Source organism: Martes martes (genome assembly GCF_963455335.1).
Source record: "Martes martes genome assembly, chromosome: 13".
NCBI lineage: Eukaryota > Metazoa > Chordata > Mammalia > Carnivora > Mustelidae > Martes > Martes martes.
In genome coordinates this window covers 3,940,116-3,961,288 of record NC_137901.1, presented here as the reverse complement: position 1 = coordinate 3,961,288, position 21,173 = coordinate 3,940,116, and the positions used below count along the sequence as shown (strand labels likewise).

Below are 21,173 nucleotides of genomic sequence, written 5' to 3'. Positions count from 1 at the left end.
GTGCGGCCCGCTCTGCTGTTTCTGCTGAGGCGTTGTCTTACTTTGTCTAGGCTCTAACTGGTCCCTGTCTCCCATAGGCATCGTGTCCAAGTCCTACGAGTGCCGTTTGAAGGGCCAAGGAGCCACCTTCGTGGAGACGGACAGCCCCTTCACGGCGGCCGCCCTGGCGGAGGCATCTCCCGTCAAGGAAAGGCCCCTGAGGAGCAGCAGGCGGCCGGCAGCGGCGCCCGAGCAGGTGCAGCAGCTCATCATCATCCAGGGCTACGACGGCGAGTTCGCCCTCGACGCCTCGCTGGAGGAGACGGCCGCGGCCACGCTGCAGACGCTGGCGCTGGCCGGCCAGGTGGCCCGTGTGGTGCACATCACGGAAGACGGGCAGGTCATTGCCGCGAGTCCCAGCGGCGCCCACGTGGGTGGCGTGGCACCCGGGCCGGTCCTGCCCGAGCCGCTGGCCGACGGGGCCACGCAGGTGGTGGTCGTGGGGGGCTCAGTGGACGGCCGCGGCGTGGATGAGCCCCTGAGTCCAGGCGGGGCCATGATTCAGCAGGTGACCAAGCAGGAGATTCTAGACCTAACTGAGGCCGGTGTCCCCCCACCCGACACGGCCTCGGCCTTGGACGCCCTGCTGTGTGCGGTCACCGAGCTGGGGGGTGCAGAAGGCCGGGCCGGGCCCCACGAGAAGAGCAGGTCCGGCCCCAGAGACGTGCTGGTCCAGCTGCCCGGGCAGGAGGCGCTCTCCGCCGCCACCCAGCCCGAGGGCCCCGAGATCCACGTGTTCCAGGACGTCCGGGGGGGCGCGGCTGCCGGGGAGCCCGTGGAGGTGCTAACCCAGGTGGCGCGGCCCTCGGCCGTGGCCGCCCCGCAGGAGCGCGCCCAGGTGGCCTTCAAGAAGGTGGTGCAGGGCGTGCTGCAGTTCGCCGTGTGCGACTCGGCGGCGGCCGGCCAGCTCATGAAGGAGGGCGTCACGCAGGTCATCGTGAACGAGGAGGGCACCGTGCACATGCTGGCCCGCGAGGGCTCGCACATCGTCATGCAGGAGGCCGAGGCGCACGACCAGCACGTGGACCTGGCCGAGCCCGACGGCGAGATCTCGCAGATCATCGTGACGGAGGAGCTGGTCCAGGCCATGGTGCAGGAGTCCGCCGGCGGCTTCCCCGACGGCGCCACGCACTACATCGTGACCGAGCTGCCGCCGGGTGTGCAGGACGAGGCGGCCGTGTACTCGCACGCCGTCATCGAGGCGGCCGGCTCCCGGGAGATCCTGCAGGCCGGGGCCGCGCTCGGCGCCGAGGCCGTGGTCCCGAACGGAGCCGAACAGCTGACGAGTATGGTCATCTACACCCAGGACGGCTCCCCGGCCGCGACCGTCATTCAGAGCCAAAGAGAGAGGAACGAACTGCAGGAGGCCTGAGGCCTCGGATCCTCACGCTCGGCCCCGGGCAGGCGCGGGCGGCTCCGGCCACCCCGGGACCGTGCGTGCGACGGCTCCGGGACAGTGGCGCGGCGGTCCGGAGGGGTGGCGACCCCCTCGGGGTCAGGGGGGCATGGAGTGTGCCTCGGGGATGGACGGGGAGGGGGTGCTGGAGCGGAGCCTGATTCCTGTTCGCTTCTCCTGTGACTGGTCTTTTCCCTCTGCTCTGGCCACTGTGCTGAGAAGTCACGTTGTTTTCTGTTTCCACCCCCTGCCCGGCCCGCAGATGTTTTCATATTTCTGTTATCAAGGACCGTGCCTCGTGGTGGAGCAGTCCGAACGGTGTATCTTGCGGCCTGAGACATGCCTGTTCGTGCCGCCCAGCATGGAGCCCTTTTAACAGTTTCTTATAGGTTTGGTTAAAAACTGCCGCTACAGGTCCTCCCGTCCTGGTCTGTTTTTCTGAAATCGTAGGACCGCCGTGCCCCCAGACCAGAGGGAGGGCCCGCGGCCCATCTCGCGCATCAGTTTCCTCTCCCCAGACGCGGCGGGGCTGTTCCTAGCTCTGGTTGCATCTGCTTGAAAGAAACCTCAAGCCTATGGTTGAGAAAAGCCTTGATTGTTTCTATTGGATGAAAATATACCTTGGTTAAGACAACCCAGTGCTTCTAATTTTGACTTCATTTCATACAATAAAGTCTATATATGAAATGTGCACTCTGGAAAATAGTGTTCATACTGATATTTTGCTTTTATGATGACTGTTTCTTCATACTGATGCCATTTTTGCGGGGTTTGTGATTTACGTCCGTGCGAAGGAGGGCACATTAACTGTTAGCAATGGGACGCGGTGCCCCCCCGCGGCCCTGGCCCCGACCAGCCTCGTCCGTGTTCGGTTGTGGGTTCACGGCAACCGCGGAGTGCAAGGCTGTGTCCTCACAACTCATTTAGCCGTACGATCGCTCTTCTTCCTTTTCCAAACCTGTAAAAACAATCCCCGTCCCCAAATGCAAAGGTTGTTTTTGTTCCTTTTTTTTCCTTTGAAATAAAATTATAGCATTGAAAGAGAATGAGGTTCTCTTATTTCCCGCAGCCGGCCGATGGGCAGCTGTGGAAACCGGAGAGAACGAGGCCTTCCTCCGGCGCGGCAGCTTCTCCTCCCACTCTGGCCCCGTCCAGGGCGCCGCCCGCGGCCTCGTGCTGTCCTCTGAGGGTTTGGCACGTGGCCCAGGCACATTCTGGTGACAATAGCTTATCCTGCCACAGTTAGTATCTAAAAATGGTGAGGAGCAGACCTGAGAGAAGAGGAAAGGAAAACAGTACCTTCTGAGCGTAAAGTCCCTCCCTGGGAGCACAGGCTGGGAACGCACGTCTCCCAACCCGGTCCTTGTCGCTCTGCCATCTGGCCATCCCAGGGCCACCTCCCTTGACATGGCTCTCCCTCCCCCCCCCAAAAAAAAATGAAAGGTAAAATTTCAAGTTTGACACTGAGATTCATAATTAGCTGAGTATGACTAGCTCGTGTTTCTTAAAAATGGCAGGGCAGTCGGCTTCTTCTTAAACACTTGTCTTCAGCAAACAGTGACAGGATCAACTCCCATTTGTGATGGGGATGAAGGTGACCTTTATAAAGTGATGCCCCTCTCCCAGCTTCTCATACATGTTTAAAAAAAAAGAAGAAGAAGCAGCACCAGCAGCAGCCGGGGGCTGGAGATGGGGGGAGGATGTTTTCCGGTGGAAATATTTCTTCCCGATCATTCCTCCCGTTAGCTGCAGCTCGTGGCCCTCGGCTCAGATGCTAATTCCTAGCGGTGCTCCGTCCTGTACGGCTAACCTTTCTGCCCGAGTCCGGGCTGTTGACACCGACATGCTGCAGTTTACCGTTTGTGATTTATTTAGGATAAATATGTCTCAGGTGGCATTTAATCCTTCATAAAACCAGTGTAGCCTGCAGTGTCAAACCAGCAATCACGTTGTATGCACAATGAAAAGAGCAGGCCTTTGCATAAAAAAGCTGTACAGAAGGTGTTCCGGGGTTCGGAAGGATTGCAAAGGATTCACTAAGCTAGCGTATCCTGTAATTACCTGTAGCGCGGGGTTCGCGCTCCCTCTCTCTGCTCTTTCATTACCCAAGTCCCGGGATGTACGGGAGTCAGAGAAGCACATACACACCCGCGTGCCACAGAACAGTGAGGCGTGGCCGATGCCGTGACCCAGGCGCGCTTCCTGCAGCGGGGAGTGTCTGCCAAGAAGACCAAGGCAAGCTTCTAGCCTCCCTCGGGGTTTTAGCTAGAGAAAAGTCATGCTTTAGGAAAGCAAAAAACAGAGCAAACAAAGTAGTTACCTGGAGACCGTCATCCAGAAAGGCCACCTTTGTCCGAAGCTGTAGCCGATTCAACGACAGATGGAGCCTCGGGGACGTCTGGCCTGCGGGGGGCCCACTGCCCTGCCCACGTCGACATGCAGGAATCATTCAAGGGCCACCTTCTGCGCCCGAAGCTTGCCAGGCAGGGTGGAGAGTTAGACTTCAAGCGCCGCCTGTCATTGTCACGAAACGCTGTGACCCAAGCGGGCACCCCTCTGGGATGCTTCCAGAGCCCCTGGACAGTTGTAACGATGGGAGGGCGGGCAGGAGGATGCCCCGAGACCTCTCCCCCGCAACATGCAAGCAAGCCAGCCTGCCTCCCCCGAGAGGTGCCAAGGACGGCCTTTCTGCCAAGAACCAAGGGAATGAGCTACGGTTGCATCCGTGGGCTGCGGCCAGTTCCAGACGTCAGCTCAGGCCAGAAACACGGACCCGGCAACCTAGAGGACGGACGGTGGCGGGTCTCTGCTCGAGCCCCTAAATACATGACGGCGGAGACCCCGGGGAGGCCCGAGGCCCACGGCCTGGGAACCCGGAGCCCAGCACAGCATTCAAATCTCTGCGCTCCGTCAAAGCTTTTGTTTCCCCGGGCAGAGAGGGAGAATCCCGGCACCTGGGGAAGGCCCGAGGGACCAGCCTGGAAGCCCAGCCCGGAGCCGGTCTAGGACCTCGGACACCGGAAAGGTTGTCTGCGCCGCCAACCAAGAAAGGAGCTGCAAGTTGTCCCTTCTTCCACTGCTGAGCATCCGCCCGGGATTTCACGAGCGCGCAGCTCACTTAAGCAACCTCCTCCTGTTCCATCTTGTTGAAGAATACAATCCGCTTTCGCTCCTCTAGGGCGATATCATTTTACATGAAGAAAAAAGTTAGCTCAGATGGCAGTTATACGTTTCGGAAGCACCTTCTAATCAGGGATTGGTGATTCATTATTAGCTTCAGCAGGCGATCCATCTGACATGTAAGGGGAAAAAATTAGCAGCTGTCACTGCGTGATGAGTTAATTTCCTGATAGGCCTGACACTGAAAAGCCATTTGGAGACGTGGCAGTGGCTGACTACAAAACCTGGCGCTGCTTTATAATTGGAGATAAAGAGCGAGCGGAGGAGCGGGCCGGGGGAGGGGCCACAAGCGGGGCCACAAGTGGGGGCTGCTGGCGCTGCGTGTGCCACCCCAACCCCGGGGCATTGCCGTGTCCAGGGCCGGTGCCCCCTGCTCTCGCCCCGGCCTGTCGTCGTGTATCCGTGTCCCCCGTGAGGTGGGAGAGTGACACAGGTGCCTGACATTTCCACAGAAGGGCAAGAGCGTGATGTTCTCCTCCTGATCGTCCCCTTGGCAATTTTCATCATTGGAGCTCAGGCTTTCAATCGTGGGATAATGCTTTATCACCTTAAAGAGTAACCCCATGAAACAAGTGTTGTGGGAACTCGTGGGGGGAAGGTGGGACAGCCCAGGGGGGTTCGCCATTCTCGAGCCTCCCTCCAGCCCCGCTCTCGAACTGCTCCGTCCTCACACGGGGTCCCTTCGCAGCCCGCACTGAACGCAGCACGGAACTGCAGTGTCCGGTCGGTCGCTGGGCGCTAGAGCTGGGCATGCGAAGCCAACACATCTTACGGGAGGGACTTCCGCGGCCTTCGTGGCCAAGGGGTCCGTGGTGGGGTTCTAGAGCTGGGACCCGGGTGTTGGCACCTGCACCCTTGTGGTGTTTTCAGAAGAGAAGATTCACAGCATCATGAAAACAGCTGCAGTGCTGTTGAGGACCTCTTGAGGAATCTCCGCCTTGAGAAATAAGCATGAGATAGAGAACCTCGTTTCTCCAAAACTCCTGGGGCCCTCGGCCCGGGACAGGATTCAGCTTTCTCTTCTCTCCGTGGGACCAAGTGTGTGAGGTCCTGCAGGCCTGGCCTCGGCGGAATCACCTAGGTGAGCACATGTCACCGAGGCCCGTTACCAGATTCCGATGAATCCATTCTAGATCTCTCCAGGAATCACTTGCCTGTTACTCCATGGCCCTGCATTTTCAATACCTTTTAATAAATCCTTTTTAAATGAGCCAATTCCATACTTTGGGGGCATATATCCAACGGAATATCACACGGCCATCAGAAAATGAAATCTTGCCATTTACATCGATTTGGATGGAACTGGAGGGGATTACGCTGAACAAAGTAAGTTGGTCAGAGAAAGACAATTATATGATTTCACTCATATGTGGAATTTAAGAAAGAAAACGGAGAATCATAGGAGAAGAGAGGGAGACAAACCATAAGAGACTCTGAACTCCAGGGAACAAACCGAGGGCTGGAGGGGAGGTGGGGGTGGGGTGACTGGGGGATGGGCATTAAGGAGGCATGACGGAATGAACGCTGGGCGTTATACGCAACTGATGAATCACTGGCCTCTACCTCTGAAACGAATAATATGTTACATGTTAATTAACTGAATTTAAATAAAAAAAAAAAAAATAGAATGACCAAACTCGGGCCCGGCTCCCAGCCCCGTGGAAAGTTGACTTGTACCCGCGGCAAGCAGGAGCACGTGCACTGGTCTGCTCTGTCGGCGCCGTTGTCATGTCCCCCTTCCAGTCACTTCGTAAGCAGAGGGATAAAAACCAATGCAAAGTAAAGTTTTGTGTTTCAGTTTCCAAACTGCGTTCCCGTCTAGAGACAGGAGCCGCACCAGCCGGCCGGGCAGCGTTGGTTGGGAAGGGCCCCCTCCGCAGGCCTGCCGGCCCCCAGGGCCTCAGCAGACCTTCGTTGCCGTCCTGCCGGGCTGGAAATGGGGCCAGAGTCTGTAAGGAGACGCCACAGCCCGGCTCGGCCCCGGCTGCCACCTTGGCCCCACGTTAAGGGCAGGGGGGTATTTTAACTGCAAAACCACCATACGCGGCCCATCACGGGACACGGCTTCCCAGCCCATGACCCAGACCCGTACTGTGACTCGCTCGACAAGCCACAGCCTCTCCCCGACATGTAGAAGGCTCCGCGGGGTGGGGCGTGGGGTCTGGCCACAGCACAGGGGACGCTCCCTGGGGGGGGCGACCCCAACCCTGTACGCGACTCCTGGACAGGTTTGGAAGCGGACGGCCCTCCGCTGTGGGCTGTGGGCGCGCCCTTCCTGACCGCGGCCCCTCGCGGAGTCCGGCCGGCCTGTCCTCCGGCTCCACGTGGCGAACAGAGCTCCGGGGCGGAGCCGGGGACACGGGAGGCGGGCAGCGGGCAGCCCCTCCGAAGGAACGGGGGGACACGTGAGTCCTCGGTTCTTCGTCAGCGGCTGCTCCCGCCCTGCCTCTCCCTCCTGGTAGCCGTCATCTCTCCACAAAACTCCTTGGCAGCAGTGGAACCACGGATGCGTCTCACACGCGCCCTTACTGGTTGACCCGGTCCCACACACCCTCCTCTGTTGATTTCCACCTTTGCCAGAACGTTTCTTGACAAGAAGGGTCCTGAGACCAAATCCCACAACAGGCACTGAGGCAGGTTCGCACACCGTCCTGTCATGCCTGTGGAGGGGACTTCCGGGATGCTATCAACAGTAGAGGGCAGAGGGGACTGTCTCTTCCCTGCTAATCGTCGTGATCGAAAGGAAACAGCACATAGCGCTGGGCGAGGTGTCTTTCCTTCGATTGAAATGAGAATTCTGTTAGCGTATTCCCGATTTCTTTCTCGCCCCGAGGCCAGTTCTACTGATCCCATCCATGATTCCTTCCTCGACATTCAGTGAGAAGAAATCCGTGTTCGTGTTGGTCTTGGATGATCCTGACCTTTCCTGGAGAAGCTCTGTGGCCCCGGCGGGAAATGATGCCCGGGGGCCACGTGAGCCGCAGACCTCAAGCTTCCTTGTCGGCACAGCTGCGTTCCCAATGCCTCCCAAGGTGAAGTCCGCTAGACACTAGAGAGAAGCACCAAGAAGCAAGAAATCGTCCCACGTTTTATGAGGCCAAACTGCTCACAGTCGGTCACACCACAGTACATCTGAAGTCGGGATGCGTCAACAGTGTCATAGATCCAACCATGCATCTCAGTGGAGCAAGTGTTGGGGGGAGAAGCCCCAGGATCCCTTGGAAGCAACCACAGGTGTCCGGGAATCCCCACGGGCAGTTTCCAGTCACCGGTATGGTGTCCATGGCGCTGACATGCCAGACGGCGGGGGGTGGGGGGCACACACAGGCTTCCTCAGTATAAGGAATGCGAGTGGTCCCGCAGTGTGATCCCGATATGGGAAGGCCCCGGTTCCAGTGTGGGCGCTGTCATGACTGGGTGTACGGGGCTACCACTGGAACATGGTGGGTGGAGGCCGGGCTGCTGCCCGATTCCCTCCGACGCCTGTGACTTGTTTGCCTGGACCTGTCGCTCAGCGAGCCCCTGGGAAGACAGGAGGCCCTTGCGGACCTCACAGTGTCCCCTGCTGGCTTCAGACCCCCAGATGGCAGGAAGTGGGAACAGTGTGCTCATCAGCCCGGGGAGCAGGGAAGCAGCATTTCAGGGTCCCCCGAGGGACGGATGGCCTGCCCCGTCCCACAGCGAATCGAGCTCATTCCATGCGCGTGTGAGGACAGGAACTAGCATCACTCCTCCAGAAGATGGAGTGAGGAAGAGGGAGTGGGCAGGCCGTTCTGCACCTAAGAGGTGCGCACAAGCCAGCGAAGAAAGAAGGAATGAAGGACGAACCGCTTCAGCTCTTGCAGGTGGAAGGGGAGCGAGAACCATGGCGCCTGACCCCCAGCCCATGGGGCCTGGGCTCCTCGGCCAGGTTCAGGTCTCAGGATCTAGGACAGCCCAGGGGCTCAGACCACAGACACGTGTCCCATGGAAGCCCAAGCAGACTGCCACGAGGACAGAAATCGCTTAGCACTGCTCAGTCAGCTTTAACATAGTAGCCAAACGTGGCGGCAAAAAGCCAAGGGGACCCCAGCCCTGTGCAGCCCCGTGCAGCCGCTGCCCCGGAGTCTGTCCAGTGACTTCGAGGTGATGGGCTCTGCGCCAGGCTCTCCACTTCCATTACCTCGCTCAGAATCCCCCCAAACCCTGACACTTACAGACCCCGGACAGGGGAAAGACCGGGCCCCACGATGCACAGCAGAGGCCCCCGCGCTGTGTCACCAGCTCCCAGCTGTGCACCCGCAGACACCGCAGCCCTTGGGACAGCCAGGCGGGCTTGAGCACGTTCACGCACGGCCCCCGCGGGGCTGAGGGTCCACGATGCCCCCTCTGTGCCAAGGGCCCCCCTGACGTGGTCTGTCACGGTGGGGGGACACTGGTCGGTGGTGGGGCCCATGCACACTGTCCCCTGCCCACCTGGGCTGAGGTCTTCAGCAGGACGGGCAGGTACCGGGAGGGAACAGGAGGAGAACCCCTCACTCCTGCTCGGTAGCCGGCCGGTCCGGGGGCCTCCCGACCTCCCCGCGCCACCCAGGCTGCGACAGGTGGCAGGGTGCCCTGCCCCCTGGTTCCCACGGGCGGTGCCCCGCCGCCAGCATCTGTCGTGGGCTCCGTCGGCAGTCGGGCGGGCCCCGAGGGGAGGCGATGGGGTCGGGCGCCTTCCACGCCTTTCACGGGCCGCTCCGGGGCACCCACAGGTCCGGGAGCCAGGCTGGCGCAGCTTCCCTGCGCTCGGAGCCAGGAGGACGCCCAGCCGGCGCTGTCTTTCTGTCGGGAAATCTGCCACCGCGTGTCCTGTCCTGTCACTGGAGCGTCAGCGGGCTCGAGTCTCTCGGCAGATGGCGCGGCGGCAGCTTTCAGGAGCTGTGAGATCCAGATGCCAGCCCCAGGCTGGTCTCCTCCGGCAGGGACAGCTGGGCCTGGGCTCCGACGCGCCTCTCCTTCGCTCGTTTCTCCACCTGGGAAGCTGCGTCCGTTCACTGATGCGTTCCGTGGCTCTCCCTCCTGACGCCTTCGGGCTTCCGTGCCCGGAGCCCTTCCCTGAGCCTCCGAAGGGGATGGGCCTCCCCTGCCTGCTGCCAGGGTGCCCCGCACAGGAGCAGGGTCCCCGGGTGGGCAAGGCAAGGCCGCCTCCAGGGCTCCCGCACAGGCACCTGGCTGGGGAGGTCAGGCGGGGGCAGGGGAGTGGGGGTACCGGCCTCCCCTGCCGCCCTCCCCTGCCCCCAGCCAGCTCCCCCTGCCTCGCCTCCTGCCAGGAGGTGGATGAGCGCTGGTGTCTGTGCCATCAGCTCCCCGAAGGCTGGGCTTTGCTCAAACTGTCTTTGCGGGGACAGTCACCTGCTTGCAGGCTCAGCAGCTGTGGCCTGGGAACGTGGGAGGGCACGCCCGGCAGGTCTCGAGTTTGACGGCGGGTGCCTGGGTGCCGGTGTATGAGAGGTGGTGACCTAGGGTCACCCCGAAGCCCTGGGCACCCACCCCTTCCCGCCACCTGGCTGACTTGGCTTCCGTCTTCCACACGATGCAGAGAGCGGGTGGGACAGAGCCAGTCCCAAGCTAACCTGGGAAGTTCTAGGGGCACCAGCACCTGCAGGATGAAGACACTCGCGGGGAAGTGGGGAGGCTTCTGGCTTCTCCTCAGCCTGTTCTTCCAGTGGCTCACACACCCCTCGATAAAAAGCAAGAAATGAACTCACACCCGACATATGTATGAGTAAATGTGACATAATATATATTTTCTATATACATCTTGCACTGAAAACGTAGCACAAACACGAAAACGGAGCTTTCCAAGTGATGTGGATAAAACAAACCGTGTTTTATGGTGTGCCTGATCCAGAAGGCTGTCCACTATTGTTATGTATTAGAACAATACTCATCTTCTCAAAAAGTGGAGGTAGATGGGTATCTGAGAGTCTTGATGGACACGCACGGCCCACTGGTGAGACCTAGTGTGACAGTGTCGGCTGCCTCCGTAGAGTGCACCGTGAGAGGAGAAAGGGGGTCCCTCTGGGGGCTGCTTCGGGGGGACCCTCTCCAGTGCACGGTTTCCAGTCCATTCAGTGGGGTTAGCTTGGTAGAAACCACTCACTATGGTCTGGAGGTCCACCTCGCCAGGCTCACGTGCCCTGCCCTGTGGCCCCCACTTGGCCCTCAGCAAGCCTGTGACTATGGCTGCTTCACAAACTGGCCCCCTAGGGTGGCCGCCCATGTCCATGGGGTCTCTTTTGAAATTTTAATGAAACACATAGAAATAGAAGTTCTAGCATTTTCTTTCTAGACACAGAGGCTCACCTGCACCCCACTCTGACCCACCCCACCAAAGCCCCCCGATGTCCAGCAAACCCCTCTGCTCTTGCCACTCCCTGACTCTCAGGAGGTTTCAGACCAGAGCTGAGGCAGTTTTGCTGGACACTCGCGGTCAGGAGAGAACTGGGCTTAGTGGCCTGAAGTTGGCTTCACTGGCTCTGGCAGTACAAGCAGGAGGGTTCTGTGAGGGCACAAGACAGTCTGGGCTTCGTGGCTTCCAGTGTGCTTGCTCCCCTGACCCGAATACGTCCCCCCAACACCCATTCAGTACCCATCAACACTTTCTCCGCAGCGCGTGAGGATGGGACCCAGACCTGGATGCATTCCCACCCCCAACCCACAAAAAAGGGAGCCAAAGAACCAAAAGGCATAATCCCACAAAGACAGAGTAAGAGAAGCCACAAGAGCTCATATGAAAATAAGTTGCGGGGAAGGTGAAAGGGGAGGGGTGTTTGCGGAGCAAACTAGAGGGAGTGGAGCCTCACTCAGTGCCAGCAGGGGAAGGTCCCAGCCAGCAGCATGCTGACTCGGGTCCCAGAGCCCTGAGAAGTGGACACAGCTGTCCTCCAGACAGTGCAGATGGCAGGGCTGGGCCCAAATAGGTCCCCCTCCACTTGACCTCTGCAGCCAGACAGGTACCCTCCTCCACTTCCTCATCCAGGAGACAACTGGAAGTTTATTCTCTTCTGGAGAAATCCAGCCTAAAAGGCTCTGAGCTGGGGACCCAGCAAAGAGTGGGAGAGGCCATGCATCAAATAGGATTAGGAGAAATTCTACATATCAAATGACATCCACTTCCAGTCTCTCTCCTGCTGGGCTCCGGTACAAGGGAAGCCAAATATGCGACCTGCTGGTCGAAGACCAGAGGATTCTTTTCTGGAGAAACTGAACTGCCCTACGAGGAGACCTTCACAGACAGATACTCAAGGACTTCCCGGCGGAAGGGCTGACTGCCGTCAGGTCACTTTGAAGTGAAGGCCAGCTGCCAAAGACCCCGCAGAGAACTTTCAGTCAGCCTTAAGGCCTCATTCAAATATGGACATAAGGCCAGGGACCAACATGAATAATAAAGATCAAGAGTAAAGAGGAGGAGAAATAAAAAGAAAGAAACATATTTAAAAAGAAAAATTTAAAAACTGCACTTGTATAATAAGAAAACATATGTTTCCATGAAATAATAATGTGTTTCTATATTTTTAAAGAAATAACCATAAGAAAACAAGAAAATATCTTCAGGGAATTATAAATAAAATAGATGTCATTTTTTAAAAATTCCATCTTTGGAAGACAAAGTGAAGTAAGCCCTCAGAAAGTAGGACCAAAAGGCAAAGAAGTTCAATTAGGTGATACAACAAATCAGGAAGTTAAAATATCCAGTGCAAGAGATCCAGAACCAACTAAAGAAGGTCTAGAAAGGCAAAATAGGGAAAACGGAAAGAGGGACACGATCAAAGAATTAATTCAAGAAGATTTACCAGCCTGAGATAAAGGTTTCCAGCTAGAAAGAACCCATTAAGTTCCCGGCATAATGAATGAAAGAGACATATACTGGGCTTGTCAACACGAAATTTCAGAACACTAGAATATGCAAAATCAAAAACTTTCACAGAGAGAGACTAAGGAGATCACACAAAGAAAATCAGAATGACATCAGGCTTCTGAAAAACAATTTTGGATATGAGAAGTCAAAAAATTCCTCAAAATACAAAGGGAAATTGTATAGTCAAAGAAGAATTCTATATCCAGCTAAACTATCAGTCAGACATATGGGTAAAATAAAGACATTATCCGACATGCAGTCTCTCCAAAGTTTTGCCTCCACTGTATCCTTTTTTCATGAAGCAACTGAAAGATATGTTCTTCCAGAAGATAGTGTAGTTTTGAGACTTGGGAACAAAAGATCAACATAGGGGCAACAAGGGATATTTCTAGGGTAGTGCTCACTGGAGCAGATAAAGGGAGGGCTCTAAGCAAAAAGGAATGGAACTGATAGAAGGCTTGATACATTCATTTGTATGGAAAACATGTTTAAAAATTTGGATCGTTTGGAAAGAATAAGTGACAGCATCTAAAACAATCTAAGGTGATAAAAACAGTGAGATAATATTAATGCTAGAAGAAGCTAACAAATGTACCAGAAAGAAAATCAAGTCACTTGGCTCCATAGTGAACAGTGTTTCCACAGTCATCGTATTCATGCTGAAATGACTTTAATAAAAATTGTACTATAATTAAGCAGGCAGGATGGGGAGAAAGGGGTAGTTAAGATGAGCATACTAAATCCTCTGTCCTAACAAGAGGTTAATAAACAGCATCTTAAAATGACACCTAATTTGAGTGTCAACAAACTGCAACAACCATTTCTTGCCTAGATGGCAAACTAGCACAGGCTTCAGACCCCGTCCTCATGGTCCCCCACCCCCGGAAGCATAGGAGGAAAGGGAAGGAGGCCATAGCAAGAGTGTGTTGCTCCGGCTGTTTTGAGCTGGGTGTTTGGATGGAGAGAGAGCTGTGCCCAGGGTCCTGGGGCACAGGCAGCCACCACCACTATGGGAGGAAAGCTTAGAGAAAAGCACCTGAAATTGGATTTTGCTCTGCAAAAGCCTCTGACATCTTGCTGCAGAATCCTGGGGCAACAGCCCAGATTCTTGGTGCTGGAGCCCTAGGGACAGAGCCGAAGCCAACAGCAGCCTTGTGATGTGAAAGAGCAGCCAGAGTTGAGGAACTGGCAGCTTCGAGCTTCTAGGGCTGCTTTTACCCTTGGTGTTCGAACAGCTGCCGTTATCTGAACATTTAAAAATAAATAAATAAATATGCTTAACGATTTAGGAAGTGAATAGTTCTGTGTTTTTTGTGGGGGTGGGGGGCAGTGATATTTCCCTCTATCCAAGAAGCCAAGCAACTTGAATTGATTCCCATTTGACTTGACGGGCTTGGCTGGCAAGTTGGCTCTATGCCATGCCCCCGTCTGGCCCTCTGCCCTGCTGAATGAGCCCAGAGATGCCTGACAGCGTCGGGAAATTGCCAAATCACTGGCCATGGTGCAGGATGTCCAAACAAAGACGGGTTTTCAGTCCATAGTCCGTGGAATGAAAGTACTTCATGTCCCCAGTCTCTGATGCACACTTGGAAATGCTAACGCCCCACCTCCCTCCCCAGCTTTTGGAAAGTGACAGAGTCGGTTGCTTCAAATGGACTGATGGTAATTCCTACCAATTAGCCATATAATAATCATCTTGGCCATGTTTAGTTATCAGAGCAAGAGACTAAATTACATACTACTGCATACCAAATAACTTTTATAATATATATTTAAACAGTCAGAAACAGCCAGAAGCCACCAGTAGACTCTTTTACGTCTCAAGTGGTTTTGCTGACACGCTCTGCCATCTTGAGTCTGTTTGCAGGGCTCAATTTGAGGGTGTCTAAAAAAGGGAGAAGATGGGAAAAATACATATGGTGGAATGATTCATCACCAAGAGAGGAGAATGGCATGGAATGACAGCAGTCAGCTGCCCTCAAGGAGCTAGACGGTGTTAAGCTTCTGTCTTAAGTTCTAAACATTTCTGGCTTCTAAATTTGTTGTTTTGTGCTTGTCAGTAGGGGGTGGAGAGGTCTTCCAACCCAAAGAAAACCCAGGTTGGGTGTCGACTGACTTCATGTGTGGGCCATCTCTGAATTTTGTTCAACCACTGGTGGCTGCCCTGTTGCCCCTGAGGGCTCGCTGGGATGCTGATTTGGCTCCTGAGACAAGTGGTCTTAGAGGTCATGGTCTTCTTCTCTAAATGCAACGTGCTCACGCTAACTTTCAGCAGCAGGCACACCTGAGAGAGTCTGAGATGATGGTCTCACTGATGGCCAGAAGGAAGGGATCCTGATGGTCCCAACAGGGGTGGGCGACCCTCTTTTTTCCTGGCATCGTGCTTCAGAGGAAGGGATCGCTCCTGGAATGAAGTCCGTGGTCTCTCTTCCAACTGCTGACTCATGTCTGCCCCAGTGTTGTAGAGGGAGGCTTTGGAAAGCCTGCAAAAATGGGTGATTTGCTTTTTTTTTTCCCCCTTAGCTCCTCTAGCCCAAGGAACTGTCTGCTCTGCCAAGCCAAACTTTCCAAACTTGGGTGGGCTCCCCAAGGCATACCCTGTGTTGTTGAGGGAAGGAAGTGGGCAGTAGGGCAAGTTAGTAATGCTTATTCTCCTTAGATCTAAAGCCAAGTCCTCCAATCAGTTTATTAGCAATAAAGCTGTCACATCTTTGGTATCTTAGTTCTCAACTTGGAAGGGGAAGAAAAGGCAATATTTTTTGACCTTTTAACTCCCCAGTATAGACTTCTGTTGTGGACCTTAGAACTTGATTTCTTCCCTACGGTAACAGCGGTAAGTGACAGGAAGTTAGCCCTCTATATTTCCACCCCAAAATCCTGGGCCCCAGGGCCAAGATGAGTGAGAGAAAACATGAGTCTCACCACCACAATATGCCGTGCTAAGAACAGAACTGGCCGGGTTTCCTGGAACTTGGAGCAGGGCTTAGAAAAGACATCGGGACACAGCGCTAACCTAGTTCTCAAGTCTCCAAGTGCTGGAAGCCAGCAGCTCAACCTCGCTGGGATGGTCGCAAAGGATGCTTGAATTGAGATCAGTGAATCCCGAGGTTAGGCTCTGCAGCTCTGCACACAAGGGTCTGATCTGGTGCATCTGAAATGTGACCCGAATTCTGAATATTGAAAAAACATTATCTGAGGAGTCATATTCAAGACCATCTTTAAGAAACACCTCGTCGGCGAATCGCTCTTCGTCGTCTACCATGAAACCAGTTCTGGGCTGGGTACCATAACGACTTTAAAAGTTGAGACATGACCATATCCTGAGCCCCCCTGAATAAGATTAAGTTGCACAGGGATCCATGTAAATGCCAACATTTGCTTTCCATCAACTACACATGAACAAATCGACTGTCCCTCGGGTTCAGTCACCCCAGGGGAAGTCATTTAAGACCTCTAGGCTTGCATTTCCTGTCTGTCAACGAAGGCCTTGGTCGTGCTGCCTGATCATGAAGGCTCCTTCCAGCTCTGATCGTATTTGCTCCTGGGAGCGGAATGGGGACTATCTGGCTTGCTGGTGGTTCACATGTGAAGAAAGGCCATACGCTCACTGTGACCCTCCCCTCGCCCCTCATGGGAGACCACTAAAAGCTCATGTGTTAGTTCTACTAGCTTCACACATACCTCAAGAATCCACTTTCCTCCCGGGAGCAGGATTTCCGGGGGGTGGGGCAGGACTGGAGTGGGTGAGATGGCCCCCGGGGCGACCGTGTCATAGCAGAAAGAGTTGAAGGAACTTGCCCGTAACCATCAGGAGGAAAGAAGACTGAGAAGGGACTGTCTTGAGACGTTGGAACAGAAGTACCTACGGAAGAAGAGATGTCCTGAGTCATCGAGGTGCCGGAGAGAGGAAGGAGAGCCCGGCGGCGTGCCTCACGGGCCCTCTGCTAGACCTGCTACCCTAGATCAGTTATCTGGAGGGGCTGGGGGAGAAGGTCCGGCACAGGGGATGGGACTCTCGCCCAGATTGGCCAGCTGAGCTACGTGACTGCTGTGGGCCAGCCCATCCAACCCAGAGGTTCTGTGAACAGAGTCAGTGTAGCCGAAGAGAGCCAAAGGAGAGTGTTTGGTGGCAGCTGTCACCATCTCCTGGCTGGATCGGTGGCATCCCCTGTCAGCTAGCCTCAGCTCATCTCACTCTCATCCATCCCGGGAGTCTCCATGTTGCCAGCACCATCTTCTTCATGTGGATGTTCTCCCCTGCTCAGACCTTACCCTGGATCCCCATTACCTGCAAGATAAAATGTAAACTTCTTAACACAGGTCACACCTCCCTATAGTCCTGGGACTCTGTCTACCTGACCAGTCACATCTCCCTTGGTCCCTCCATCAAACCCTGGGAGGAGCAGCCCTGAGCCTGTCCACCTCCCTGCCTGTGCCCGCCTGTTCCCCGCGGCTGGAGAGTTCTGGCGGACCCCGAACACCCTCCGACCCTTCTCGTCCAGTGCCGTCCACTCAGGGGAATCCGCTCCCTCTCCCCAGATTATGATTGCTCACGCAAATCCCTTCCACGGAAGCCTGGAGGTCCCCCGAGGGCAGAGACTGTGTGTGCATCCCTTGACTTTTGAAATCATAATGCCCGCAGAAGACTGCTACATGTAAGTGTTCGAGAGCGGTGGGGTTCCTGGCGGAGGAAGAGAAGTACGAGAGTCCGAGCAAACACCACGGGCATGAGGATCAGCGTGGTCGAGGAGATGAGGCTATGGGGGACAGAGTGGCAGTGGCCTGGGCAAGCCAGCTGGGAGCGTCAGAGCGTGCCACAATCAGGATACACGTGGCAGGCGCTTTCAGAATGAGGGGTGTGTGGACCAGGCAGCAGGTGCTTCCTAAGGTCCTGGCCGGAGGGCTGGGACAGGGCAGGGAAGGCAGGAGCTGGTGAGAGAGGTTCCAGCTGCAAGCAAAGGAGCAGGTCAGGGCAAGAAGGGAAGCCCGGTGCAGGCAGGAGGAGACTCTCCGGAGTCTGAGAGCTCTGGAGCAGGGGGAGGTCACTCCCCCCACAGAGAGCCTGCCGGGGGTCTCGTGGTCCCACTGCCAGGTGAGGGGTGCTCCTCTCTGTGTGGAATCCAATATGCCCAACAACCCTTGAACAGCTTTTCACAAAGACCGTGCCAGACCAGTGATTTTGCAACAGCTCTGACGGCGATCCCCAGGGAAAAATGTTATTTCTTACGGCGAACTCACACATGATACTTGCATACATACATAAAATTTAGATATAACTGGAAGAAAACTTTCACAAAGCAGGTCTTATCCTTACTGCTCTGATACACCCTGATATTTTCTATTCTATTCCGTTTCATCTTTGTAAAACTGCTTGTCGCGACTCCCTTGACTGATGTCCAGCCCCACCAGGGAGAACCACCCAGCATGTTTGTGAGCACTGGACTTCTCTTATCAGAAGGGCTGGGGGGATTTGTTAAGACAGATTTCTGGGACTCACCCCAGAAGGACCAAAGAATCTGCACTAAATATATGTCACAATGGGGAGATTTTTTCGTTTGGAAATTGATGCTTTGGGTAATACCAAAGTCTTTGGCAACCCTCCATTGGCTTCGGTAGAATTCTATCGGTGAGTGTCTTCTAACATCTCTAACAGACTCACCCTTACAATGCTGTTAGGGTCAATCCAGTAGAGCACTTAGAAGAGTGCCTGGAGAAGAAGACGTGCTCGGTGAGTATTTCCCGCCAGGGCGCCTGGGGGGTGCAGTCGGTTAAGCGTCTGACTCTTGTCGGCTCAGGTCCTGAGCTCAGGGTCGGGAGACTGAGCCCCGCATCGGGCTCCGTGCTCAGCGGGGAGTTTGCTTGAGATTCTCTTCTCCCTCTGACCCTCCTCCCTTCTCTCTCTTTCTCTCTAATAAATAAATTTTAAAAAATAAATTTAAAATATTTGTTGCCATCATCATCATCATCATGTTCCCTTCTAAACAGAACTGTTGATCCACACACATCTGCTCTTTCCAGAAGTTTCCCCAGCTTAGCGAATGGCACCATGCTGTCTCCATTGCTCAAGCCAAAAGCCAGGAACCGTCCTGACCTCTCTTCCCTCACCTCACTCGGCTGACGCGCACTGCACATCCAGATAGCCCCTCTCTGGGTGTCTACAACGGCCACTGACATCTCTCGCCCGGACTGCGGCAACGGCCTCTCCTGCTTCCATTTCCTTCCTGCAATCCAGGATGACCTTTTACAAAAATAAATCAGTGTCACCTCTCGTCTGCATTAGTTACTTATTACTGCACAAACCACACCAAAATTCGGTGGCTTAAAACAACACATCTTTATCCTCTCACAGTTGCTGTGGTCACGGTCTCTGAGAGCTTAGGTCGAGGTGTCCCCAGGGGCTGTCGTCATTGGAAGGCTTGTCTGAGGCTGCAAGATCCACTTCTAAGATGGCGCCCTCAACTGGCTTCAGCACAGGAGCCTGCCATTGGCCACCTGGGAGTCTTCACTAACGTGGCAGCCTCCTTCCCAGGGATCCAAGAGAGAGGCTGAGGCTGCAGGGTCTCTTATGACCTGGCCTCCAAAGTCACACACCACCACCTACACCTTATTCCATTGTTGGGCGTGACTCACCAAGTCCACTCAAGAGAGGGGAATTTGGGTCCAGCGTTTGAACGGACTGTCAAAGAATTTGTAGACATTGTAAACCACCGTTACCTACTTAGAAGTCCCAAGTCCATGCCCACCTCCTGGCTCTAGGCATTTTGTCTGGTTTCCAAACATGCCAAGCTCACTGAGTCTTCCTACCCCCCGTTTATTCAAGACCTTTGTACTTGTGATTCTGGGAGTTTCCCTCAACAGAGCCAAGCTTTCCTCGTCGTTCACTGTCATCTCCATGTCCTCCTTTCTGCAAGGCCTTTCCTGATGGTGGACTATAAAGTAATCCCCTCATCTACGAGTGTCAGGAAGCAACTCCCCTCTCTCGGCTGGCCGGCTGTGTGTCCACCTGGACCGCGAGCGCCTCGGGAGCTGGCCGTTCACGCCGCATTTACCATGTGGTACAAACCACAGGAGTTAGGAGGGTGTGAGGGTGAGTTGGGCGTCCAGGCTGCGTGTGAGAATGTTGCCATGCCAAGAGTGGCCTGGAGACACTCTTCGAGATCGTCCCGTGTCAGTCTGAAATTCTGAAACGCACCAACATGGAGAACTAATATCCCTAAAATCCAGCCCATTTTGCCTCACTAGAAATCTAGGGGAAATGACTCAGGAAGGTGTTCTCTTCCTAACTCAGAATCCAAGCCAGGAAGCTCTCCTTCGCTCCGTTCCTGGCTCAGCGTCGCGACATCCTCGCTCTTCCAGTTTCTATCGTAGGATAAATGAATATCATTTCCGTGAATCGCACGGAAGAAACTTGTGCACTTTTTCATTCATTCATTTCAATCCAAAGCTACGTTTTTTCACTTTTCTCTGAATTTACCCAAATCCATTAGAAAATTACCTATGCCCCACAAAGAAAGAAATTAAACCGGTGAAAGGTGTGGGCATTGCCAGAGTGAATCTGGGGAGAGAAAATCAGGATGTTTGTTTTTAAAATGAACCCAAAGCAGGTGGAAACAAATTCTCTTCCAGAGGAGCAATTTTTGCTAAAAAGACTCACATTTCCTTGAGGGTTTTATCCAGAGTAGATCAACGCAACTAAAGCACAACAACACGTGGTTTACAAAAACCCGGCGCGTCTCTCTGGTGAGGCGAGCGATCGCGCTCTATCTGGACACGACTTCCTCGCAGACGGCGCGGACAGCACGCGCACTAAATCACTTTTATTACTATCGGGCCTGACACTGCTGCGGCTGCTCCGTTCGAAAGTCCCTGTGATTTTGAGAACTTTCCTGCTAATCATTTTCCCCTTGCTAATGAGCTCACCTTCCACGAGACGACTTCTCCCTGTCAGCCTTCACTTCCCATCTCCCTCCTCCCGCGCTCCCTCTTTCTCGCTCGGGGCTCCCATTTTTCAAGCCACAGTGCAGGCTTCAGTCTGTTGAATTTCAGCTGCTTCTTCCGTCTTGGATTGCCTATTACCTATTGCAAAGGTCATTTTAAGTGTAATTCAGCTTAAAGTACTTTATTTTCTAATGGACACATTTTCTTCTCTCTCTAGACCCCTCATTCTGTCCCAGGCCTGCCTCTGCACGGCCCCTCACCCTCCCACAATCTGAATCCCAGTTTTCAAGGACTTCTCTGTTCTTAATTGCTCCCCACGGAATAGAAATGCAGATGAAAGTGATCCCCTAGATCTGCCGTTTTAAAGAATAAGATTTAGACGTTCATGGTCTGGCCATGGAGGTTCGGGGAGGGGGTATCTCTTGGATAACTGAAAACAACCACAGAAGTCCCACGCTGAGTCTGGAGGACCCCACATATAAAATCCACTCTCTTCCTGGCGTGTTAGGAATCCTGGCAGTGACTTCAAGTTCTAAACTCACCCCAAACTCTGAGAACCAAATGTAAAAATAGTTGGGAAGGCTCATCAAAGGACTTCAACCCATCAAGCCTTGGGTGTGCATGTGTGTAATGTGAGTGAATGTGGTGTGTGTGTGTGTGTGTGTGCACGTGTGTGTGTGTGTGTGTGTGTGTGTGTGTGTGTGTGTTGGGGGAAGCAGAGATCCGGTGGGCTTC

The 21,173-nt window shown here is 54.5% G+C and overlaps 1 protein-coding gene across 1 annotated transcript in view; it reads left to right on the top strand.

The window, feature by feature from the left end:
- Nucleotides 1-2,467, top strand: part of ZNF407 (zinc finger protein 407) — a 436,284-nt gene extending 433,817 nt beyond the window's left edge. Inside the window, exon 9 of the mRNA XM_080821149.1 lies at nt 78-2,467. Coding sequence (XP_080677275.1) covers nt 78-1,411 — 1,334 coding nt within the window. The 3' untranslated portion in view covers nt 1,412-2,467. The remainder of the gene's footprint in view (nt 1-77) is intronic.
- The last annotated feature ends 18,706 nt before the right edge of the window (nt 2,468-21,173 follow it).